Raw genomic sequence first — 19729 nt, forward strand, 5'->3', positions numbered from 1 at the left:
CTCACCAGCCAATCACACGCTAGCACCAACGTGCACAAATATGCCAACTTCCAAAAGTAGGACTTCTAGACTAGACACAGCCATGCTGCATACATCATTTTGCAGCATTCATTCTCACGAATTCTCTCATACCAAACTCGCCCCTGCACTCCCCACGCATCAGGAACTACCATGGGCATACAGATTCCCCATTCATTCCTATGGGAGGGCAGGTCACTCACCATTCATTCACAGAGAGCTCAAGCACTTTACACTGTACCACAGTGAAAAAGTGCGCAGAGGCCTAAAATCACCAATCCCAGGTTCCCTAAATAGGCTAGGAAAACGCAAAAAGTCTAGGGGTGAACCTGCCTAATGGGCCGGGTCCAACACTACCCAATAACATTTGATATATTGAAGGTGATTCGGCCATATCAATCGGTTCTGTCCCTGTGAATAGAATGTTCATGAGCTGCAACATACAAGCTAGATAATATAAAGTAAAATCAGGAACTGCCCATCCCCCCTTTTCCTGTGGTAGAACCATATAGCGCATTGCTCTCCGGGGTTTCCCTTGTGCCCATCGAAACCTTGCACATATCGACTGTAAAAAGCAAATTGTGCACTTGGGATTTCTAAAGGAACGGATCTAAACATTCACACCTGTCTAGCTGCTTTCGTACCACCGTTAGAATATTACCCCAGTTGACCTCAACTAAGGATTTCAAACATGTTCCAATTGTAACCCCTAGATAAGATACCTCGCTTGCAACCGCTAAACATTAAAACCCTCTTGGTTTAAACATAATGTTTGTGTTTTAGACACATTTAATTTATATCCTGACGTGGCTCCGAACTCTGCTGCTAAATGTTGGAAATTTCCCTTTGGATTAGGGGTGACCACCGCCACGTCATCAGCATATGCAAGAACCCGATAATGCTCGTGTTTCCAGATTACTGGTTCTATTCCTGCACTTTGCTCCAGCATCATTAAAAAGGGTTAATATATAAGGAGAACAACAAGGGAGAACAAGGACACCCTGCCTTGTCCCCCGTGTTATATTTATTGAACCTGACTCAAGACCCATAATACATATCTTAGCCGTAGGGCGTCTATATAAAACTTGTATAGCTTTTTTTTTTTAACTCTTTATTCAGGACTGATCAAGACAATATATAACCGTTACAAATTATTATATGCATCTATCAGTAGTATTTTCCGTTTTCATCCCAAACATAGTCATTGATGGTGCCATAATACCAATATCCCATAGTGTATCAGGGAAAATAGAAATAAAAGTGAACTTAAACAATATAATGTCCACGGCTATCAGTGACATGGCACTTATTTCCTACTGTAGAGGGGGTCAACAATATTCCTTCAATACCGCCATGCATAACAAAAAGAGGTCAACACTCCGCCCTCCCCAACATTCCCACCCTCCTCCCCTCGTCTCCTGGTCGCAGTGGAAATCCCCTGTAGAGTGCCTCCTAACTTGTATTGCAAGTGTTTAGACTGTAGTGTAAGAGTTTCAAATAGTCCATGCGCTGCCCCGAGCTTCAGTATTTTCCATCAACGAAGCTCTGCACACTGTATAGGTATCACGATCTATCGCCCTGTGACAGCATAAGGTCTATCCCTTCCAGATCCAACAGCATGACCTCCCATTCCTGTGCTATAGGATACTTCTGTTGGCCTTTCTCCTCACCCCTTCTAAGAGCTGTCTCCTCTGCTCGGCCCCACTTCACTAGGTCCATCTGCCACCAGGCCGTTCTGGGAGGCCTGGGGGATTTCCATCTCATCGTCAATGCCCTGACCGCTAATAGAAGGGCGCTAAGTGTAAAAATTTCAATTTAGCCTTCAGCGTTTTGGATCTTTTACGGGACCCCACTAGGCAGTATAGAGCCTCCTCAGGCACCGGCAGGTGGATAGTGGTTCTTAATACCAGGCATATCTCTGCCCAATATCCCCGCAGTAGTGTACAGAACCAAAGCATGTGGAGGAATCCAGCCTAGTCTTCCCCACAACGTGGACAACAAGGGGGGTGAGTCCGGGAACATTCTGTGTAGTCTCTTGGGAGTTAGATATGCCCTATGCAGCACCATTACTTGTATAAATCTAAATTTAACATTCCGCGACACTCGCTTGGGATGCTCAATGATAGTCTGCCATGCCTTATCCGTTAGTACTGTGTCTGTATCCTGAACCCAAGTGTAGTAAGTGGAATTGCAGCGTGTTCTCTGATCCCTGTGTAGAACCAGCGCACCAGATGTCCCCCTGCTCAAATATAATATAGCAGGTGAACCAATTTGTGTTGCGTGGGTTGGAGTCGTTGTGGTGCCCAGGTATTCCGAATGTAATGCGACACTGTGGCGTGTAATAAATATAATCTAGGGGGAGCGCCTGTAACCTGTAAAAAGGATTCATGGTCCAACAGAGTCCCATCTCCAAAAAAGGCACCCACCTCTTCTATCCCAGTTGCCGCCCAGGGGCGCAGTGTATGTCGTGTTATCCTACCCTGTGTTGTCGGGATACCAAATAAGGGGATGTTGAGGTGTATGATAGTGCTCTCTTCCAGCACATTAGGGCCGTGTGTAGAAGTGGGTGACAATCCTGAGGGAGCCGACTTTTTGGTAACAACAGGGAGTGTAGCTCCCCCCGCGCCAGTCGCTCCAGCGTGAAGTCAATCTCGTGGAGATTCCTGCCGGTCACCCAGTATGATAGCCACTGAAGTTGACTGGCATAGTAGTAGCCACGAAAATCAGGTACTCCCAGGCCCCCCAATCTGGTCCCTAGCTGAAGCTTACGGAAGCTAATACGTCTTCGACCAGCACCCCAAATAAGGCTAATCAAGATGGTGTTAAGTGTGTTAAACACTTGTTGGGGGACGATCCCGGGCAGATTTACAAAATAATACCGTAGGCGGGGGAGCATGACAAAACTTGTATAGCTTTAAGGAAATGTTGCTGAAAAACCGCCTGCCGTAGTACCGCCCATAAAAATTCCCAAGCGACCCGGTCAAACGCTTTTTCAGCGTCTAATAAAATCAAACTGAATTTATTCCAGATAGTATTGGCTCTATCTAACAAGGTAACTACACGGCTAATATGATTGGTAGTCCCCCTCATCGGTATGAATCCATGTTGCAGTGCAGAGACTACCGGGGTAATAACTTCAGCCAATCGGGTTGTGAGGATTTTGGCAGAGATTTACCCATCTGCATTCAATAATGATATTGGCCGATACGAGCCTGGCTGTTTGGCTGGCTCGTCTTTTTTTTAAAAAAAAACTATTATGCTAGCTTCATCCCAGGACAGCGGGGGGGGCTCCTGTCTGTGCCTGAAGAAAGGGGGTATGCATATCTGTTTTAAGTTCCTTAAAAAAGTATTATATACTTCTAACGGTAGCTTATCGGGCCCTGCTGCTTTAACCGAGGCTAGACTATTAATAGCTCTTTCTAATTCTTCCATAGTAATGGGTTCCTCAAGTCTTTCTGCATCTAATATATCTATTTTTTTGCGGTCAAGGCCCTGTAACAGCTTTCCCGCTGCCTGTATATCAGGAGGTTCCCCTGTATAAAGTGCTTCATAATATCCCTGGAATACCTTTAATATCCCTTCATCCGTGTCAGACAAGTTCTTATCTTTATGGGGCCATGAGTTTGACCACATAAAGATAAGAAACCTTTTGCAGCAGAAGGAAGGCAGACGAGCCAGTCCAAGTGGGCCGTCTGTGAAAGAGAAAAGTCTACGTCACAGAATGCTCTTTCCCAATGGCTGGCCACCGTTTAGCATAAACGGTGACGCTAGCCAATGGGAAAGAGGGGCGGGCTTAAAGCCCGCTACCGAAGCTCCTCTAAATCATAAAATCTCGCCAGCGAGACTGCGCATGTGCGCAGCCCACGCAGGCGAGACCTAAAAAGGATAACAGTAAAGAATTGTCTAATCTCTAACATAATTTGTTTAATAAAAGACACCGATAACCGCCACCAGAGTTTTGTGAGGGCAGGTCAGGTCACCATGCCTAGGGTAACGAAACATATTGAAAGACATACAGACCTAGGGTAACGAAACACAATGAGAAAATGAAAAATAACTGAAAGTGTAATAAAGATCAAGGAAAGTCATCCAACCATTTTCCAGGGTGAAGCAAAACGTAATATAGAAGGAAAATAATCCTAATGCAGTTATTAATTAGATGCAATTATCACGAGATCAGGGGGCATATCATATGTTAGATAGAAGCTGCATGCAGGTGAAGTACTATAAGAGGGAGTGATATGTACTTCCATAGCAAGATACTCCAGTTAAACACTATTCCTTGGAGTGGTAATAGCCATCACTCCATCTGGGGAAATAATATGTGGCAAATTGAAATCCGTACTATGAATTGATAAGTGAAAAGTTGATTTATGCATAAATATCGAGTGGAACAGTAATCTCAAGTGTACACTACACACTCACCCAGAGCGATAAATGCTGGATATATTGCGATATGTAAAGTATGGTTCCTTCGTAGCTTAGGTAAAATAAGCAGGTTTATCTAGAAAGGACCAGAGTATTTGGCAGTTATATTCAAGTGTTCGCAAAATAATAATAAAAATCAGCAAACCTTTTTATACTGGGTAAGTTAAACATGATTGTAACTCACCACGATTAAAAAGATTCCGTCGTCTGAGTTTGCAGCATAAAAGGTTCCTATTGTTGCGGGTGCCTGTTTAAGGGTAAGGCACTGTTATATAAATAAAGGTTAAAGCGAGGGATCATGGGTCAATGTCGTAGGCTGTTTGAGGTCCTTATAATCCAAAGACTGTGGTTTCTTGCCTATAGCACAGCGGTTATTAATGCACATGTTTGTTGTTTGCAGGCAAGATGTAGGACTCTCTGGCCTGCTGGATGAGATTACAAACTCAGAGGAAGAAGGTAAGGCTCTAACCGGAGTTTTGTGTGATAGAATGATCCACATATGATGTTCCACCTCACAGATGCAGACTCTCAGTTCACCATACCTTGTCACCACTCCTCTACCAGTCCTCCTTTCACTGTGCTTCAAGACTATATTTAATAAAAGGAAATGAGGCTGGCTTGAACTCTTACAGCTGTTTCTTCCAAGGCATGTGTAGAGAAAACTCTCATTGAAGTTCATTGGCAATGACAAATGAGTCTCAGTGCTACCAGGGATATAGCTGTGGTGGTCCGTTTGCTTAGAAGCTACAGGATTGTTTTCAGAAAGCTAAATATTTTTAAGTTGGCAAGCGGTGTAGTGGGCTGGCTTTTCCAAAGTGTTGCAGATGTAGGAATCTGTTGAGGGAAGAAGTATTAACTTTGTATCGTTCCCCGGGTACGATTGAGGTGACATTTACAAGCCTAGAGTTCTAGCCTACTGTTAGGTCCTCTGTACAGTACATGAATATTTGAAGAACACATGATGAGCCTGGGAAGCTAATGAAGTTTGATCAGCTTGGATTGGAATGGTCTTATTTGGCTACCCAGGCTTGGTAGATGCTGTTTCTGTTAAGTAAAATTCAGGGAATGACCGGTTGCTTTCATGTGTTTGTGTGTCTGCGTGTGCTGTATCGGGGTTTCTCTGGTGTATTCGGTGTAAGGGTAATAACTGGATGGCTAGTTCAGCTGGTACCATTGAGCTGTGTTGGGACAAAGGCCTGGGGCAGCTGGGTTACTAACTAATGCCTGTGTTTTGCTTTCGCTTGTGAGTGAGAGGGAAGCTTGCCCCACTGCTGTTTATTCTCTCCCTGCTCTAAGAAGGATATTTGTTCTGATAGGATCCCTGCTGTATATTTTCTGTGCCTAATGAAGGCTTTTGCTGCTGACGTATTTGTTTTGTGTATGTGAGATAAGACTGTACTGACGGTGCCACTTCTGTACCTAGTTTGTGTGAATGAGGAATTCTTGTGTTTCCGGTGCACCCACTGCTTGTTTGCTATGTGAAATGAGCATGTGCAGCAGGGCCTCGTGCTGTGCAGCCCTCTGCAATAGTTTTCACTCCACGGCCCATAACAGTCCTTCTGCATCTTTCACTTACGCTTTTTTGTGTACCGAACATGAACACTTCTTTTCCTGGCTCATCTGCCTTGGGGTCCCTCTCCCCTGCGAATAATGCACTCCCCATGTCTTGAACACCTCTCTTCTTACCTGCAGCGCCGCCCATTGCACCACCTGAGGGCATTTTCGTTAGCCATAGTCACCTCTTCAATCCTCTCCCTTCCGTTTCATATTATCTGCCCTGTTCCTCCGCCTTCTTTCTGATGCACATCCCCTCTTGATTGTGCTCCTCCCTTCTTTTCCTCTCCTCCCCATCCAACTGGTGTTGGATAGGGCTTGAATATGCTGTCCCTTGCTACATGTCTTGAAATCTTGTCTCCAACTGCATGGCGCCTTGAACACCTCCCAATCAGCCCCCAGCCTTATGCGTTCATTCTGCACCTTATGTTCCTCAGGTTGGTTCTTATGTACTCACCTGCTTTTCTAGTTTTCCCTTATCTGCCTTTGCACCTTTCTACTATCCTCTCCTTTTAAACTTCAGCCTGTCCTTCTTACTTCTGCCCGTCTCTGTTTTTAGTGCATACTTGGCTGCAGAAAAGCTCAAGATGGGCCCTGACACTATGCCGCTGGGTTTCCTCATTCCATGGCTCACTCTTCCCCCACTTGTCGGTGAGTATTTTAGATGGTGCCACCCATCACTTGAACTCAATACACCAAGTTTCAGCACACAAGCTGTTGTAAAAGGGAAACCCCGCTTGGAAATGATTCCACTCTTAAGTGCTAATTTAAATAATGTACTCTGTGTAGCATGGGGCATCAGGCTTGATGGCATTTAAACCTAGAACCCCTATGCCTTCCTTATGTTTTCTTGTTGTTGGTAAATTGAGTCTGCAGCAGATCACTTACAGCAACAAGAATCCCAGACGTGTCCCACAGCCGTGAAGATGCTGATGCTGAGAACTTGAAAGTAAAGGAGGCGGGAGTGAAGTGTGTACAAACAGCCTCGTCCAAATATCCTTTAAAGGTTATTTGGTTTACCTATAGGCAGCAAAGTTGTGAAGCATTAGTTGCTCTGGAAGAGGCCGGGTCCAATAAACATGTAATGAAATTAAACTTCAGACTGTCTCAGTGACCAAATCAAATTAAACACATTAAGATCTACAATTAGCAAACATAACCAAGACTTGCTAGAGACTGACCAGTATGGACTGATATCATGTTCACAATATATAAAAGCGTATGATTGAAGTAATTTCTGGTAATACCTTGGGCCGTATTCCAGACTATCTTTTCTTTTATCCGTCATGCCAGCTCCGACATGAACTAGCCATATGTAAGTCAACCTTGATCCTGCTCCAGTAGAATATTTCACTCTGAACTGCCAGGGCGGGTTGCCTGTGAATAGGAATGCTAGCAACTCCAAACGGTTTTTGCCTGATTAGGCTTAATCCTGGAGGTGCATCTTGAGTTCAATGGCACAATTAGCAGAGTACATGTCTGAGGATACTTGTCGTACTTAACACGCCACATAGATAGAAAAAAGTGATGGACAGAATGCTTTGAATTTATTTCTGCCATCAGTAATCACTCAGGCTGCATTTCAGTCCGTTGTTTCTTTTTTCCCCCCACCGTGCCAGCTCAGGCAGGAATGGGCCATATCCATATGCATGTTGTTATGCTCTAATAGCTTTGTCCATTCTGAACTGCCAGGCTTCCACTGAATAGGAATATGTATGACCACAGACCAGTTTTCTTGGCATATGAGTCTTCTGAGGGAGGTAGCTTGACTCCTAAAGCACAATCAGCCGTGGACCCATGCCAGTCATACCCATTTGGCGTAGTCTGGCAGGTGCTGTAGACACATAGTTTATTTTCTGGCTAGTAACAAGCATGACTTAATTTTGAAAAATATCTCTGCTGGAAGCTTGTTCTCATGTGGTGGATGGTCAGTGTTTTAAAATTAGCCTTGTAGTGGTTTGAGGTCGGATCTGTTTTATAATAGAGGAGATTTTAGTGCTGTGTACAGTGCAGACAGACTTTGTTGACCTTGTGAGTGGGGTTGAATGGGACCCGACTTTACTCTAAATTGTCCTTTAACTCATGGAAGTTCACATCAGCTTTTAAACCTTTAATTGGTTTTGTAATTTCTGGCCGAACAATTAGGGGAACTAATCAAAATACAAACAAATGTGTGCTGCTAACATGACAAATCAGAGTGACTTCTGGGGAAAATCTCCAGTCTTGTAAGTTCTGTCCCTGCAAGTATCTAATCAGACGTTTTAAAAATATCTACCTATACATACAATTTACTTGAGAGAGCAACGCCAAAGTACGCTATTTCCTTAAGGGACATCCAGGTCTTCTTAGAGCTTCTTGGTAAAGATGTTTCTTAAATAAGTTTGAAGCTCCCTTAACTAAGATATGCCGCCATCTAATTGCCAGCTGTTTGCTTAGAGACTGTCTGTGGTATCCCCATGGAATATTTGTGTTAGAAGGGTAGTAGTCCAATAAGATTAGGACATTGACATCTAATTGTCAGCCCTGACATTCCAAGTGCAGCCAATACCCACCATGGAAACGCTACCCTTGCAGTAGCCCAGCCCATTCAGAGAACAGATTCTTCATGAATCACTAACTTAACTTTCTGCAGTTGGAGTGTGTCTAGAACATACAGCACCCAAATTTTATTGTGTGTAGTGCATTCTTTTGCTAAATATAGTAAGTTTGAGCCAACAATATTCCACCCAAAATGGATAAAGCGTCAAAAACTCTGTGAACTACAACAAGAGCTATATGTACTCTTATCAAACTATCTTGTTTGACTCCATAAATGAACATTGTACCAATTTAGCATACACTAAGATGGTGTCCGCCATGGAAACAGGGCTCTTGGAAGCTGTAATGCAGAGGCGATTATCTAAATAAGATAGTGGGAAGAAATGGTCAGTTGCGATACCTCCCTTGTGATGAACATCTCTGTAGCTGGCACCCTGAGTCCACTTTCTGGGACAACTACCACCATCTGTGACAACTACCAGTATCTGTGACCCCTATCACAATAGAAAGCTCTAATTCTGTGAATGGCAAAGTCAGAATCCAATCAAAGAATACACTTCCACCAACTCCTTCTCTCTTTCTATTTTGATAATGTTTGTTAATGATGTGCAAAGGCAGGCAGTGTGATTAGCTGGTACTCTGCAGATTTCTTCAGATTCCAGTGTTTTGAAGCTATAATCTGTCACAGGCACTATGTTCAGTATAAAGATTTACTCACGGTTTCTATGGCCATTCAGTTTGCAATGTTCGGTTTCAGCCAGTCATTTTGAGATGTAGGGTTGGTGACACTGTTTCTCTTCTCTCTTTTCCTAAAGATGCGGAGTGAAGATATGATTGCAGAATTTTCACAGGCTACGGATTGGTAAGTCTTTCTGGGTTTAGAGTGAAGTACTGAAATCCGTGGATAGAATGGACGTTTCCGAAGAAATCAAGTGATCTGCCACTTTTCCTCTTTCCTATCGCTATTCAGCAGATATATGTGCCCTTTCTCACAGCTTCTAAGGAGTGTGCATGTGCTGTTGTCGATCACATGCTATCACTCGTACCCATGTCACCTCAAGCCCATAGTACACAGGAATACAACTCCACCAAAGATTGTTTTTCCACTATTGATTTTGAATTTGTTTCTCTGGCTTCATCAGTAGAAGCAAATCAACCCACTAAAGGAAATAAGATGACATTAAAAGAAGATTAAGGACTTCTGAGCCTAATAAGTAACTTTCATCCTGGCTGGATCAGGTTGTAAAGGAATGACTCGCAGGTGGACAGATTAGGAATAAATACTTTTAAAATTAGACTTGTAACACCCACTCCACCTGGACTGACCTCCAATCAAATCAGTCTGTATTGTCTGCCAATGAAGCACGCTGAAAATAAATGTTGCCATGTGCCTCTAGTGAGTTCTTCCAAGGGGAGTACAAAGCGAAGGCGAAAGTACCGAAATTGCGGGATGAGGGGAGGACTTAAAACATCTACAGTAATTGATTTGCAAGAGGATCGGAGAAGTTTTATCCGAACCCGAAGACTATAAGCGCCAAGAAAAAGCCAGTAAACCCCCATAGAGCCCAACAAACACTGCACCTAGATCACATTCATTTGACTATACACCCAAGCCTGAAACTTCTACTCATCACATTGTTCAACGCCTGTCTCAGAAAACTGTTCCTGAAAGATGGATTGACATTGAAAAGAGAGTTGGTTCTAGGAAATGAATAAGCCTCGAAAAGAAGTTGGAGTACGAGGCACTGACCAACCTTCAAAAGAGGATTGAGTTCAGAACAAAAAATGACCTTAAAGTGATGATCATACTTTGGGAATGTCAACATATTAGAAGAACTTACTGGTCTCAGATACTGAAGGAGCTTGGCCAGATACTGGGAATACAACGCCCCATGGATGCCAAATTCATTCTGCTAAGGGTGTCCTCAGATGTAGCTCTCCTCGCACTAAACATCTGCTATGTAATCTGGGCCTCGCGGTGGCAAAGAGCGATGTAGCCCGACATTGGAGAGCGTCCACTCTTCTGACCATGGTAGAACGGAGAGCGAGCATGGATATGTATATGATCACTGAGAGGGTGGTATATAAGGCGAGAGGTTGCCCCAAATTTGGTCCCCCTGGATGAGCTTCTATAGACTGGAGGTAGAGGGGGAGGAATAAAATCCCCAGTGACCCCTTAAAGCTCTGGCCCTGGAGAAGAGATGAAGCCCTCCCCTTCTCCCTTTTTTCTCCCCCGGCCCCCAAAGGCCAGATGAGAGTTGGTAGACAGCTACACAACATTTATTTATTTATTTATTTTATTTGAAAAGTTTTATATAGCGCGCACAAGAGCCCAAGGGTTATCATCAGAGCGCTTGTCAACGGCAATTATACAGAACATACAGAAGATGAGTGCAATTACAACCTGTGGGAAAAACATTCACGAATACTTAACGAAATTTATTTCAAGTTTTAGGTTCATCACAAAAGTACATGAGCATTTATTTATTTATTGAGTTTTATATAGCACTGGCTAGACCCGGAGGTATCAGAGCGCTTTACATGAGGAACATGGTTACAAAGTTGCATCAGTTTCTGGAGCTTAGTTACAGGAATTACATGAGTACAAGAGCATAGTAAAACCTGAGGAAAAAATAGGCAAGGAGATAGAAGAATAGGGGAGAGAGGGAAAGAATAGGGGAGGTAAGGGAAAATAATGGAAGGAAGAGTTGGGAAAGGGTATAGGAGGCACAACGGGGAGATGAGGGAAAACAGTGCCCAACGTCCGACTGGGTAGGTGACGGCCAAGGGGTGAACCAGAGCCAAACTCCTCTATAGCTGCGTGGGATAGCTCCACAGGTCATTGGCCAAAGGTTGCTCGGGTACCGCAGTACATACAAAAAGGGTATAGTCTCTGCCTTGGGGGGCATAGTCCAAAAAGTTGCATCGAGCGCGCCGGTCACGGTGTACGGTGCTGTGCTCCCAGAGGTAATGTGGTAAAAACCCAGGCCTCCGCTGTGACACCCTTGTCGCTGTGGACTCTCACAGAGGGGTCTGAGACTCCAGGGTATAAATGCTGGATCCCTCCCCAACAAGGGGAGAATGAGTACTTTGGAAAGGGGCTCACTCATGGTGCCCATTATTAGAAAATCGGTGCGTCAGATGTACCCAGAGGTGGCCATTTCGACCTAATTTCGCGTCAATAGATCGGACTAGCTTGTTCGGTCATTTTGATTCTTAGTGAGGACATTAGAGACAGTGAATTAACAATGAGACACTCCTTCCAAGGTAGCCCACGCAAGTTGATCCCTGTAAGAGAAATGTAGTCACTGGCATATTAAAGCTAGCACCAGTCTTGCAGAGACTCTGAAGTTCTGAAACAAATATAAAAATATCAATCAACGCACCTCCAGCAAGACTTCTTAACCCTCCCAGGAGCCTCTCAGTACCAACGGCGCAAAGATTCCGAGACAAATAAAAGTAAAAGCCGCTGCACCTCCATGTTCTTTCCTAACATATACAGCTGCGGGCAAAAGGTCCCCATGGCTCAGCACACAGCCCCTCCGGCGCCCGGCACCGGGCTACAACAGCGAGGCAGCATTGCAGGGCGGATCGGGCCAGGATCACAGTCATCGGGACCAATATCATAGAAACGAGTGCAGTGCTCCAGGCTAAAAGCTGGGCCATAAGCCAGCAGGGTTTGCTCCCAGAGCCTCTGATGACAACAGTGGAAGGCATTTTAAGCAGCATTAGCAGGGCAGATCCAGCAGAACGTACCTTCGAGCCAACGGCATCCCAGGACCTCAGCAGCGGGGAAGGATGGAGGCTGGGGATTGCTTCTCGCTTCTTCCTTCTCCCGGCAGCGGAGACCGGATGTTCATCCGGCAGACTCTCAATCCGAGGCAGGAACCCCCCCATGTTGCTTCACCAGGCACGGGGGCTCAACACCCAGAGCTGTGGCGCGAATTTAAGCCACCTGCGTAGATGGGGGTTTGGCACCACCTGCATGATCCTCGCTTTAGCGTTTGCTCATTAGTAGTCTTTTGTCCAGTTTTTAGGTCTCGCCTTCGCAGCGCTCATGCGCTGCAAAGGAAAAATACCTTTTCCGGGCGCTTAGGCTTTTCAGCCAAGCACGTGCACGCTTTCCATTGCCTCCAATGGCAACGTGTGCACTTCAGGAGATTCACTTGCGGGGCGCGCGGCCCATCTGGTAGCAATTATCGCTCCTGTGAATGAATCCCTCCCCCTGCTGCCGCGCGAGCGCTTGTTTGTAGATGGCGCTGACATCAGCAGGCTACGACACTGTTGGTCTCGACAGCACTGTACCTTTAAGAGACCTTAAATAGCTTCTGGGCTGTGCGGGGCTGTGTGAATGAAGGAGCCGAAGTCCAGTAGGAACTGTACCCTCCGGCATGGCGTGAGATTCTTGTGGGGTTTGTCTGAGTTTAATAAAGAAACTGTATGCAAAAACGTGCCGCTTTCTAAGCATGGTGGGCTGTCTTTCTTGGTATGTCTGTCTGCATTCGTCCGGCTGCCTGAGAGGCATCTGTGGTGATTCCTCGTTCTCGGGTGGAGACGCAGGAAGCCAGGGCCCCCCAGGCACCGAATCACCCCCCAGGCGCACCCCGTCCCTCTCCAGGAGGGCCACCCCGAGGACCCAGGTTAGACACAGAGAAGGGGCCCGGAAGTAGCACTGCATGATCGACTCATGGGAACCAGGACACACACCTTTCATTAATGGAAATATAGTTGAAAAAAACAAGAGGTAAGCGGTTTTATGCATGTGCCACATTCATAGGGGATGCCATTAAATATACTTATATCCGGCCCTCATTCCGAGCTTCTCACTTTCAGCTCCTGAGAACGGCGAAGTCGAGATAACAGTGAGCAAATCCAGGGGAATCTGCTCCGAATTACCGATGACCTGTTCCCATATAACACCCGCCCCCGGTTATGCGCGCCTTCATAGTGGCACTGTAGCTAATAGCACGCTGGTACTTTAAGGGGTACCCTGCTATGCCCCTGCTTTGCCTGCAGCTCATGTTGTCCACAAGGCCTTTCTTGGGTGTTTTATTATACTTTACAAGCTAGGGTGTAGCATGTTTAACTCGCCAGTGAACTCACGTTCCTTATACAAAACAGACTCCTTTGCATGCAGCGCACTCCACACCAAGTGTGGACGTAGTTGCATGAGTGTTGTATACGTCCATCTGTCTTCAGAGTCGGGCGTAAATACATCTGATGGTTGTCCAACGCAATCCTGTGAGCCTGAGGGCCTGGTATTATAGGCCCCCGAGCGCAAGTGACAATCACCTGACCTCATGTACCTGCAAAGCTAGCCTTTGATTGTATGAGATCGAATTGCATGTGTTTTTTTCAGTTTCTTTACTAAAAAAAAAATTGTGACATCATGATAATCTTGCATCTCCCGGTCCTTCGGTTACGTGATGTCACATCTCAGACGCGGTTCCTTTCCTAATCCACTGCCATCAGAAGGCTTGCTTGCATGATGTCATCATGCACCGACCCGCTCGTGACCGTACCTTTTAGAATGTTTGGTTGTGTGATGTCATAATGCATCACAGCCCCTTCGGTCTAGTGTTTGTGAATATATGGTGTCATAGTGAACAGTATCTCCTCTCCCATCTTTTACACTATTGGATTGTGTGATGCCACAATGCTCCGTCCCTTTCATGACCACGTATTTTAGAGTGCTTGACTGTGTGATGTCACAACGCACCACAGCCCCTGAAGGCACCTTTGTTCTTGTGTTTGTGAATATATGGTGTCATAGTGAACAATGCCTCCCCTCCGTCTTTTACAATGATAGATTGTGTGAGGTCATACTGCCCAGTCCCTCCAATGGCCACATCTTTTAGAATGTTTGATTGTGGTGTCACAGGCACTACAGCACCTCAAAGCGCTTTTGTTCGATTGTTTGTGAATATATGACTGTGTAATGTGTTAGGGAACGGTATTTTCCCTCCCGTCTTTTATATTGTTGGTTTGTGTGATGTAATAATGCACCGTCCCTTCCTTGTGCGTGTCTTTTAGAATGTTTGTGTGATGTCACGATGCACTACAGCACCTCGAGGCATCTTTCTTCAAGTGTTTGTGACTAAATAATGTCACAGTGAACAGCACCAACGCCCAAATCACCCCCCCCCCCCCCCCCCTCCGCGCCACTCCGTTTTTTACACTGCTGGATTATGTGATGTCATATTGCACACCCACTCCCATGACCTCATATTTTAGAATGTTTCACTGGTGAGGCCACGATGCGCCACCTCACCTCATGGCACTTTGCTCGAGTGTTTGTGAATACATGCCCATGTGATGTGATAGTAAACGAGATTTCCCTCCCGGCATTTACAGTGCTGGATAGATGGAGGTCATAATTCACTGCACCTCCCGTGTTCCCCAATGATGTCGTAATCCACTGTAACCCCCGTTATCGCCTGCTAGAAAGTATAAGCGTGTGATTGGGATATACAGCACTGCTGTAACTTCCCATGACGTCTAGTAAAATGAGTTACTGTTTGCTATCACAAGTGAAGTACTGTAAATCCCTCGGTCTCATCATTGGAGCGTCTGGGAAAAGGACGTGGCGCTAAGGCCAGAGCTGCCGACTTTGAACTGGGGAACCAGGTCCGAGTCTCGGCGTCGGCTCAACGTTCTGTGATTCTGGGCAGATCCGTTATTACCAGGTGCCTAAAAAACACGAATGTAAGGTAAGGTAGCTGTTGCTCTAGCAAAGCGTTCCAATACATTCGAATCGAAATCGCGCTATGTAAAACTGAAGATAAGAATCACCGCGCGCGTGTAATCATTCCTCGCGTTTGAGACGTCATTGTAAAGAATACAAGGACTGTCCCTCTAATAGAAAACAATTAATTTACGACTATTGAGAATTTCACAAAAGCTTCCGAAAAATGACAGGTTTTTTTTTGGTGAGAGCTGGATAGCCGTTTTAGATGAACATTTCAAAGTAAACTGCCATTTATCAAAGAAAACCTTCCTCTTTCAAGGATATTTATGCAATATACAGAAATACCTAACATGTTTCCAGAATTACTTGGAAACTCGTGGGATTTTCAGAACAAAGTATTCACACACCTTGGAATGTGTTTTGTAATGTTGAATTCTTTAAATTGTGTTTTAATTTTTGCATTAATGCATATTTTTGAAGAATTGTTTATAGGAAAAATAAATGGAAATAGGGTTTTACTCCCACGGCCTCCTCTGAAAGCAAACTATCAAAGGACAACTTTTCCCCAAAAAATGAAACCCTGTGCACATTCCTTCATATCTGAAAATGCAGAGTCCACTGAGGCCTAGTAGTTAGTAAACAACTACAAGACCTTATAATTAACACCACTTCTAGACCTTATAGTTAACACCACTATGTAACAGTTAAACAAGGATTAAGTGGAATTCCTTACTGGTATGTATTAAAACAAGTACACCCAACACCGTGAAAACTCGTGTCACTGAGAAGTCTTATGACCTCCAAACACTGCATTCGGGCCGGAAATAAGAAGAGATGGAAGTTTTCTGGAGTATCAGCAGAATGATCCCACGTGGTTGGTGTAAAATACCTGACCCACATGTGGGCAGGCTGTTGGTAGTTCCGATTATGTGAGTATATTTGTGCTCACTCACACACACGCAGGCTCACGCTCACACTCTGTCGCGCGCTAAGGGTGTGCAAAATGTGCTTAATATGCATTGGTATAGTTCCACAATATTTAAACCAAAAAATAATGTAATGTGCAAAACTGCCATTTTGTAGCTATACCGTAGCATGAAATGTGTCCTCGCAACCATTTTGAAAATAATGACGCAATGTGTGCAATAAAAGTAGCACATAAAACCAAGTGCTGCTAACAGCAGCTGCTCACAGCAGCTGCGCGTGTTCTTGGCGTTCACGTTATTTCGTGAGCTCATCATGCTACATTTTTGGCCTGAACAGTGCGTAATTATGCAACATGATGTAATAACAAATGTGCATAAGGTAGGTACAGCAAAATACTTTGCAGTTTTTCAAGCCCGGAATGATTGATGTGATTTGCCTGTATTCACTGGATAACTCCCTCAACTCCAGTGCTGGTTGTAAAAAAGAATCAGCATGAAGTTAAAATCAGGCCTTAGTCATGTGTCGCTGAGCAACCTATGTGGCTAGCTGGCAGTTAGCGTTTTACTCTTCTTTTTCCGCTTTCTTTCCACTGTTTCTTTCCACTCCAATGCAGACTTGAGCTTACTGCTCTATTAGAATTGTATGATTATCAGTGAAGGTTCTACAACGGAGAAGCACATTTTACTTGTAATCCTTGTTCTCCATTATGGGAGTGTTTACCAAACTCTTACAGGATCATCCTGACTCCTCAGGAGGAGACTAGAGTGGACGATTGGTCAGCTTTTGAGGGTATACACCATACTCCTAAGCTTCAAATTGCCGCTGAGGTCAAGCTGTTTGGCTTGGATTGTCAGAGCACTTTTCACATTCTGCGAAGCCGTACTGCCTTATTGATAACTTTTAATGATTTGTTTCTATTTTTAAAACAACCAATGACAAAGCTTTGCAAGCAGCATTCCCTAGAATATTCTATTTACGATGTTTTTGTCTATGCTTTAAAAAAAGTGTTCTCCTTGTAGATGCTAATGTTCTCATAATAATTAACTGCGATTACTAATATGTGTTCCTTGATCTGTATTTCTGACATATGCAAAGAATAACTGATTGCTGTTTTTTTATTCTTCTCCAGGTCCGGTTGCTCCTTACGGGCTTTTGCTTGGCATCCGCACACCAACAAATTTGCATTGGCACTGCTGGATGACTACATTCGTGTTTACAATACAACAAGGTAAGGTGAGAGAAGTGGCGGGTGGTGAGTTAGTTATTTTTTTTTTCACTGATGAGATTAAACTAGTAGAATTCATTTTCAGAGCTGAATTTTGGTTCTAGTGGTGGAGCACAGATTGGAATTGGGGGTTAATTTGCAAAGCTATAAGGTGTTGCATAACTGGAACAGAAGTCACTCGGATCAGGTTTGAACTGCATTAGAAAAACTCTGTGCATTAGAGAGCTGGAGTAGCCAGCAAGTTGTTTGTCTAAAGCAATGTGAGTACTCCAAAACTGCAAAAGCAGGAGCTCTTTAAGTCCGTAAAACAGTGCAGTAGCAGATTTGTTTGGAAAGTTTAAGACTCGAAAGGTTAGTGACTTTCAGCCAAGTTCAGTGTTGCATTGTCTGTATGAAACTGCGCTAGACATAGGAATAGCTGTAAAGCTTTTTGCGGTCTTAAATATTTAATATGTGTGTGTTGTAAGTCAAGATTTAGATGCATTGTCAGATGTATTTCAAGGTCTTGGTATCAAAAAGGCATAAACTTGCAAGCCAAGATTTTGGTAATCTTGCAGATATTTTTAGATGGCAGTAATACAATAAGGACTGGTGCAACATGCACAATAGGCCCATTGTTGATGCTTCTAGGGTGTATTGCATAGCTCGTCTTTCCAGAGTAGTGTAATCTTGTGCTTCCCAATTTCTCAGTATCACTCCCACCTTGGGTGTTCTTATTTCTCTGCAGTGCAACAGTCCCTACATTGAAACATCGCCTACAAAAGAATGTGGCATCCCTGGCTTGGAAGCCGCTCTGTGCCTCTATCTTGGCTGTTGCGTGCCAGAGCTGTGTGCTGGTGTGGCACGTGGATCCTACCTCGCTCTCCACAAGGTAAATAGATGAGAAACTTGCCATTAGAGAGGGTTGGTTGGAAGCTGTCTGACCAGGAGGGTGTAGAAAAAAAATCTATTAAAATGATAAATAACTTCGGCATTATGTTGGAAGGGCGAGGGCCCTTAAATGCAGGAGAGACTTCATTATTTATATGATTGATCAATGCCTCCCATGTCCCTTCCACAAGACTCACAGCGTTTCCAAGCCATGGCACGAAGACCATATTTAACCAGCATGAACATTATTAAAAGACGCACTGGTGCATATGTGGTGCGTCATAATCCTTTGCTTAGGCCGAGTACCATCCTTGCTGATTTCCCGAGTCCCACTCACTGTCTCTTTCTTTCTATCTCTCTCTGAACGGTGTCATGTGATGTCCTTTAATTGACTTTCACTTTTTGGATTCTTGTAAACTTCCCACAGAAGTGTGCTGATGCACGTTAATTTGGTTTTGTAGAATAAGCATGTGCAACATTTTGCTTGGGTTTGTTTTTTGCACCAAACCTGTCTGGAATGTTTTGGTTCCCTAACACTGTAGTCTTTGCAAGGATTTTGGATTCTTCTCTGATCTTTATACAGAAGATTCCCTGTTGAGTATTGTACACCTTCCTCACTGCAGCCCTTTTCTACCCGCTTCCTTGGCCAAAAGTGTATTCCTGTCCTGCCCTACAACCCGTCTTTGCCTAAGGTGCCCTTCGCAACATGTATCAGATTTTCACCCAAAGTGCCCTGCTTTGCTTATTACAGCAAATAGTCATCAGTAAACCCAATGTCCAGCCAGGCCTAAAAAAAATAGATATATTTGTGTTTACAGGCAAGTAAAAAGGGCAGCTAAAACTATGATTCACAATGTAAATCACACATGCGCGTAACTTCTTCCTATGCATAGCTCTGATACTATTACAAAAATGAAGCCAGTGTCTGGGTTCAGGGACCTGTCTTGTGTGTGGGCTATCTACCAGCAGTGTGTAGGTGTAGCCATTCAGAAAGAAAATAATTTTTCTTTCTTGTTATCCCCTCACTCACCGGAGTTTCCTCACGGTGACATGCTTCATCATCGGGGTCATCCCAGTTCTCTACGAAAAGGGGCGTGCTGCGACTATCGAGCTACGAAGGAGCACTATGAAGTGAAGGACTATGTGTGGTGAGAGTAAGTGGAGTGGATGTATGTGTGAGTGTTAAAAATACTGTGCTAGTGGGCCTCAATGTTTTATTCTGCTCCTAGACCGGTATGTTAAAAGTGGGGTTTGTACTGTGGACCAACCTGTGATGTGGGTTGGTTCAGTATCTGGTCAACATGTTTCACGCTACCCCTAGCGTTTCGTCAGGACCATACAGGGACCAGCCCTGTATAATACCACTCCTAAAAAACCTAGATTTAGGATTCAAATATTAAATTAGTGCGAAAAAAATATTTACAGTGATTGACGCTGTTCCAACTTGGTACACGCGTTGTTTTTTGTTCATTGGTGAACCT

At 44.3% G+C, this 19729-nt stretch overlaps 1 protein-coding gene across 1 annotated transcript in view; it reads left to right on the plus strand.

Moving 5' to 3' along the window:
* Positions 1-19729, plus strand: part of AAAS (aladin WD repeat nucleoporin) — a 414919-nt gene that overhangs the window by 79356 nt on the left and 315834 nt on the right. The window contains exons 4-8 of the mRNA XM_086936522.1: positions 4847-4902; positions 6560-6651; positions 9354-9400; positions 17283-17381; positions 18106-18249. Coding sequence (XP_086792648.1) covers positions 4847-4902; positions 6560-6651; positions 9354-9400; positions 17283-17381; positions 18106-18249 — 438 coding nt within the window. The remainder of the gene's footprint in view (positions 1-4846; positions 4903-6559; positions 6652-9353; positions 9401-17282; positions 17382-18105; positions 18250-19729) is intronic.

This window comes from Lissotriton vulgaris, chromosome 1_1, assembly GCF_964263255.1.
Source record: "Lissotriton vulgaris chromosome 1_1, aLisVul1.2, whole genome shotgun sequence".
Lineage (NCBI taxonomy): Eukaryota > Metazoa > Chordata > Amphibia > Caudata > Salamandridae > Lissotriton > Lissotriton vulgaris.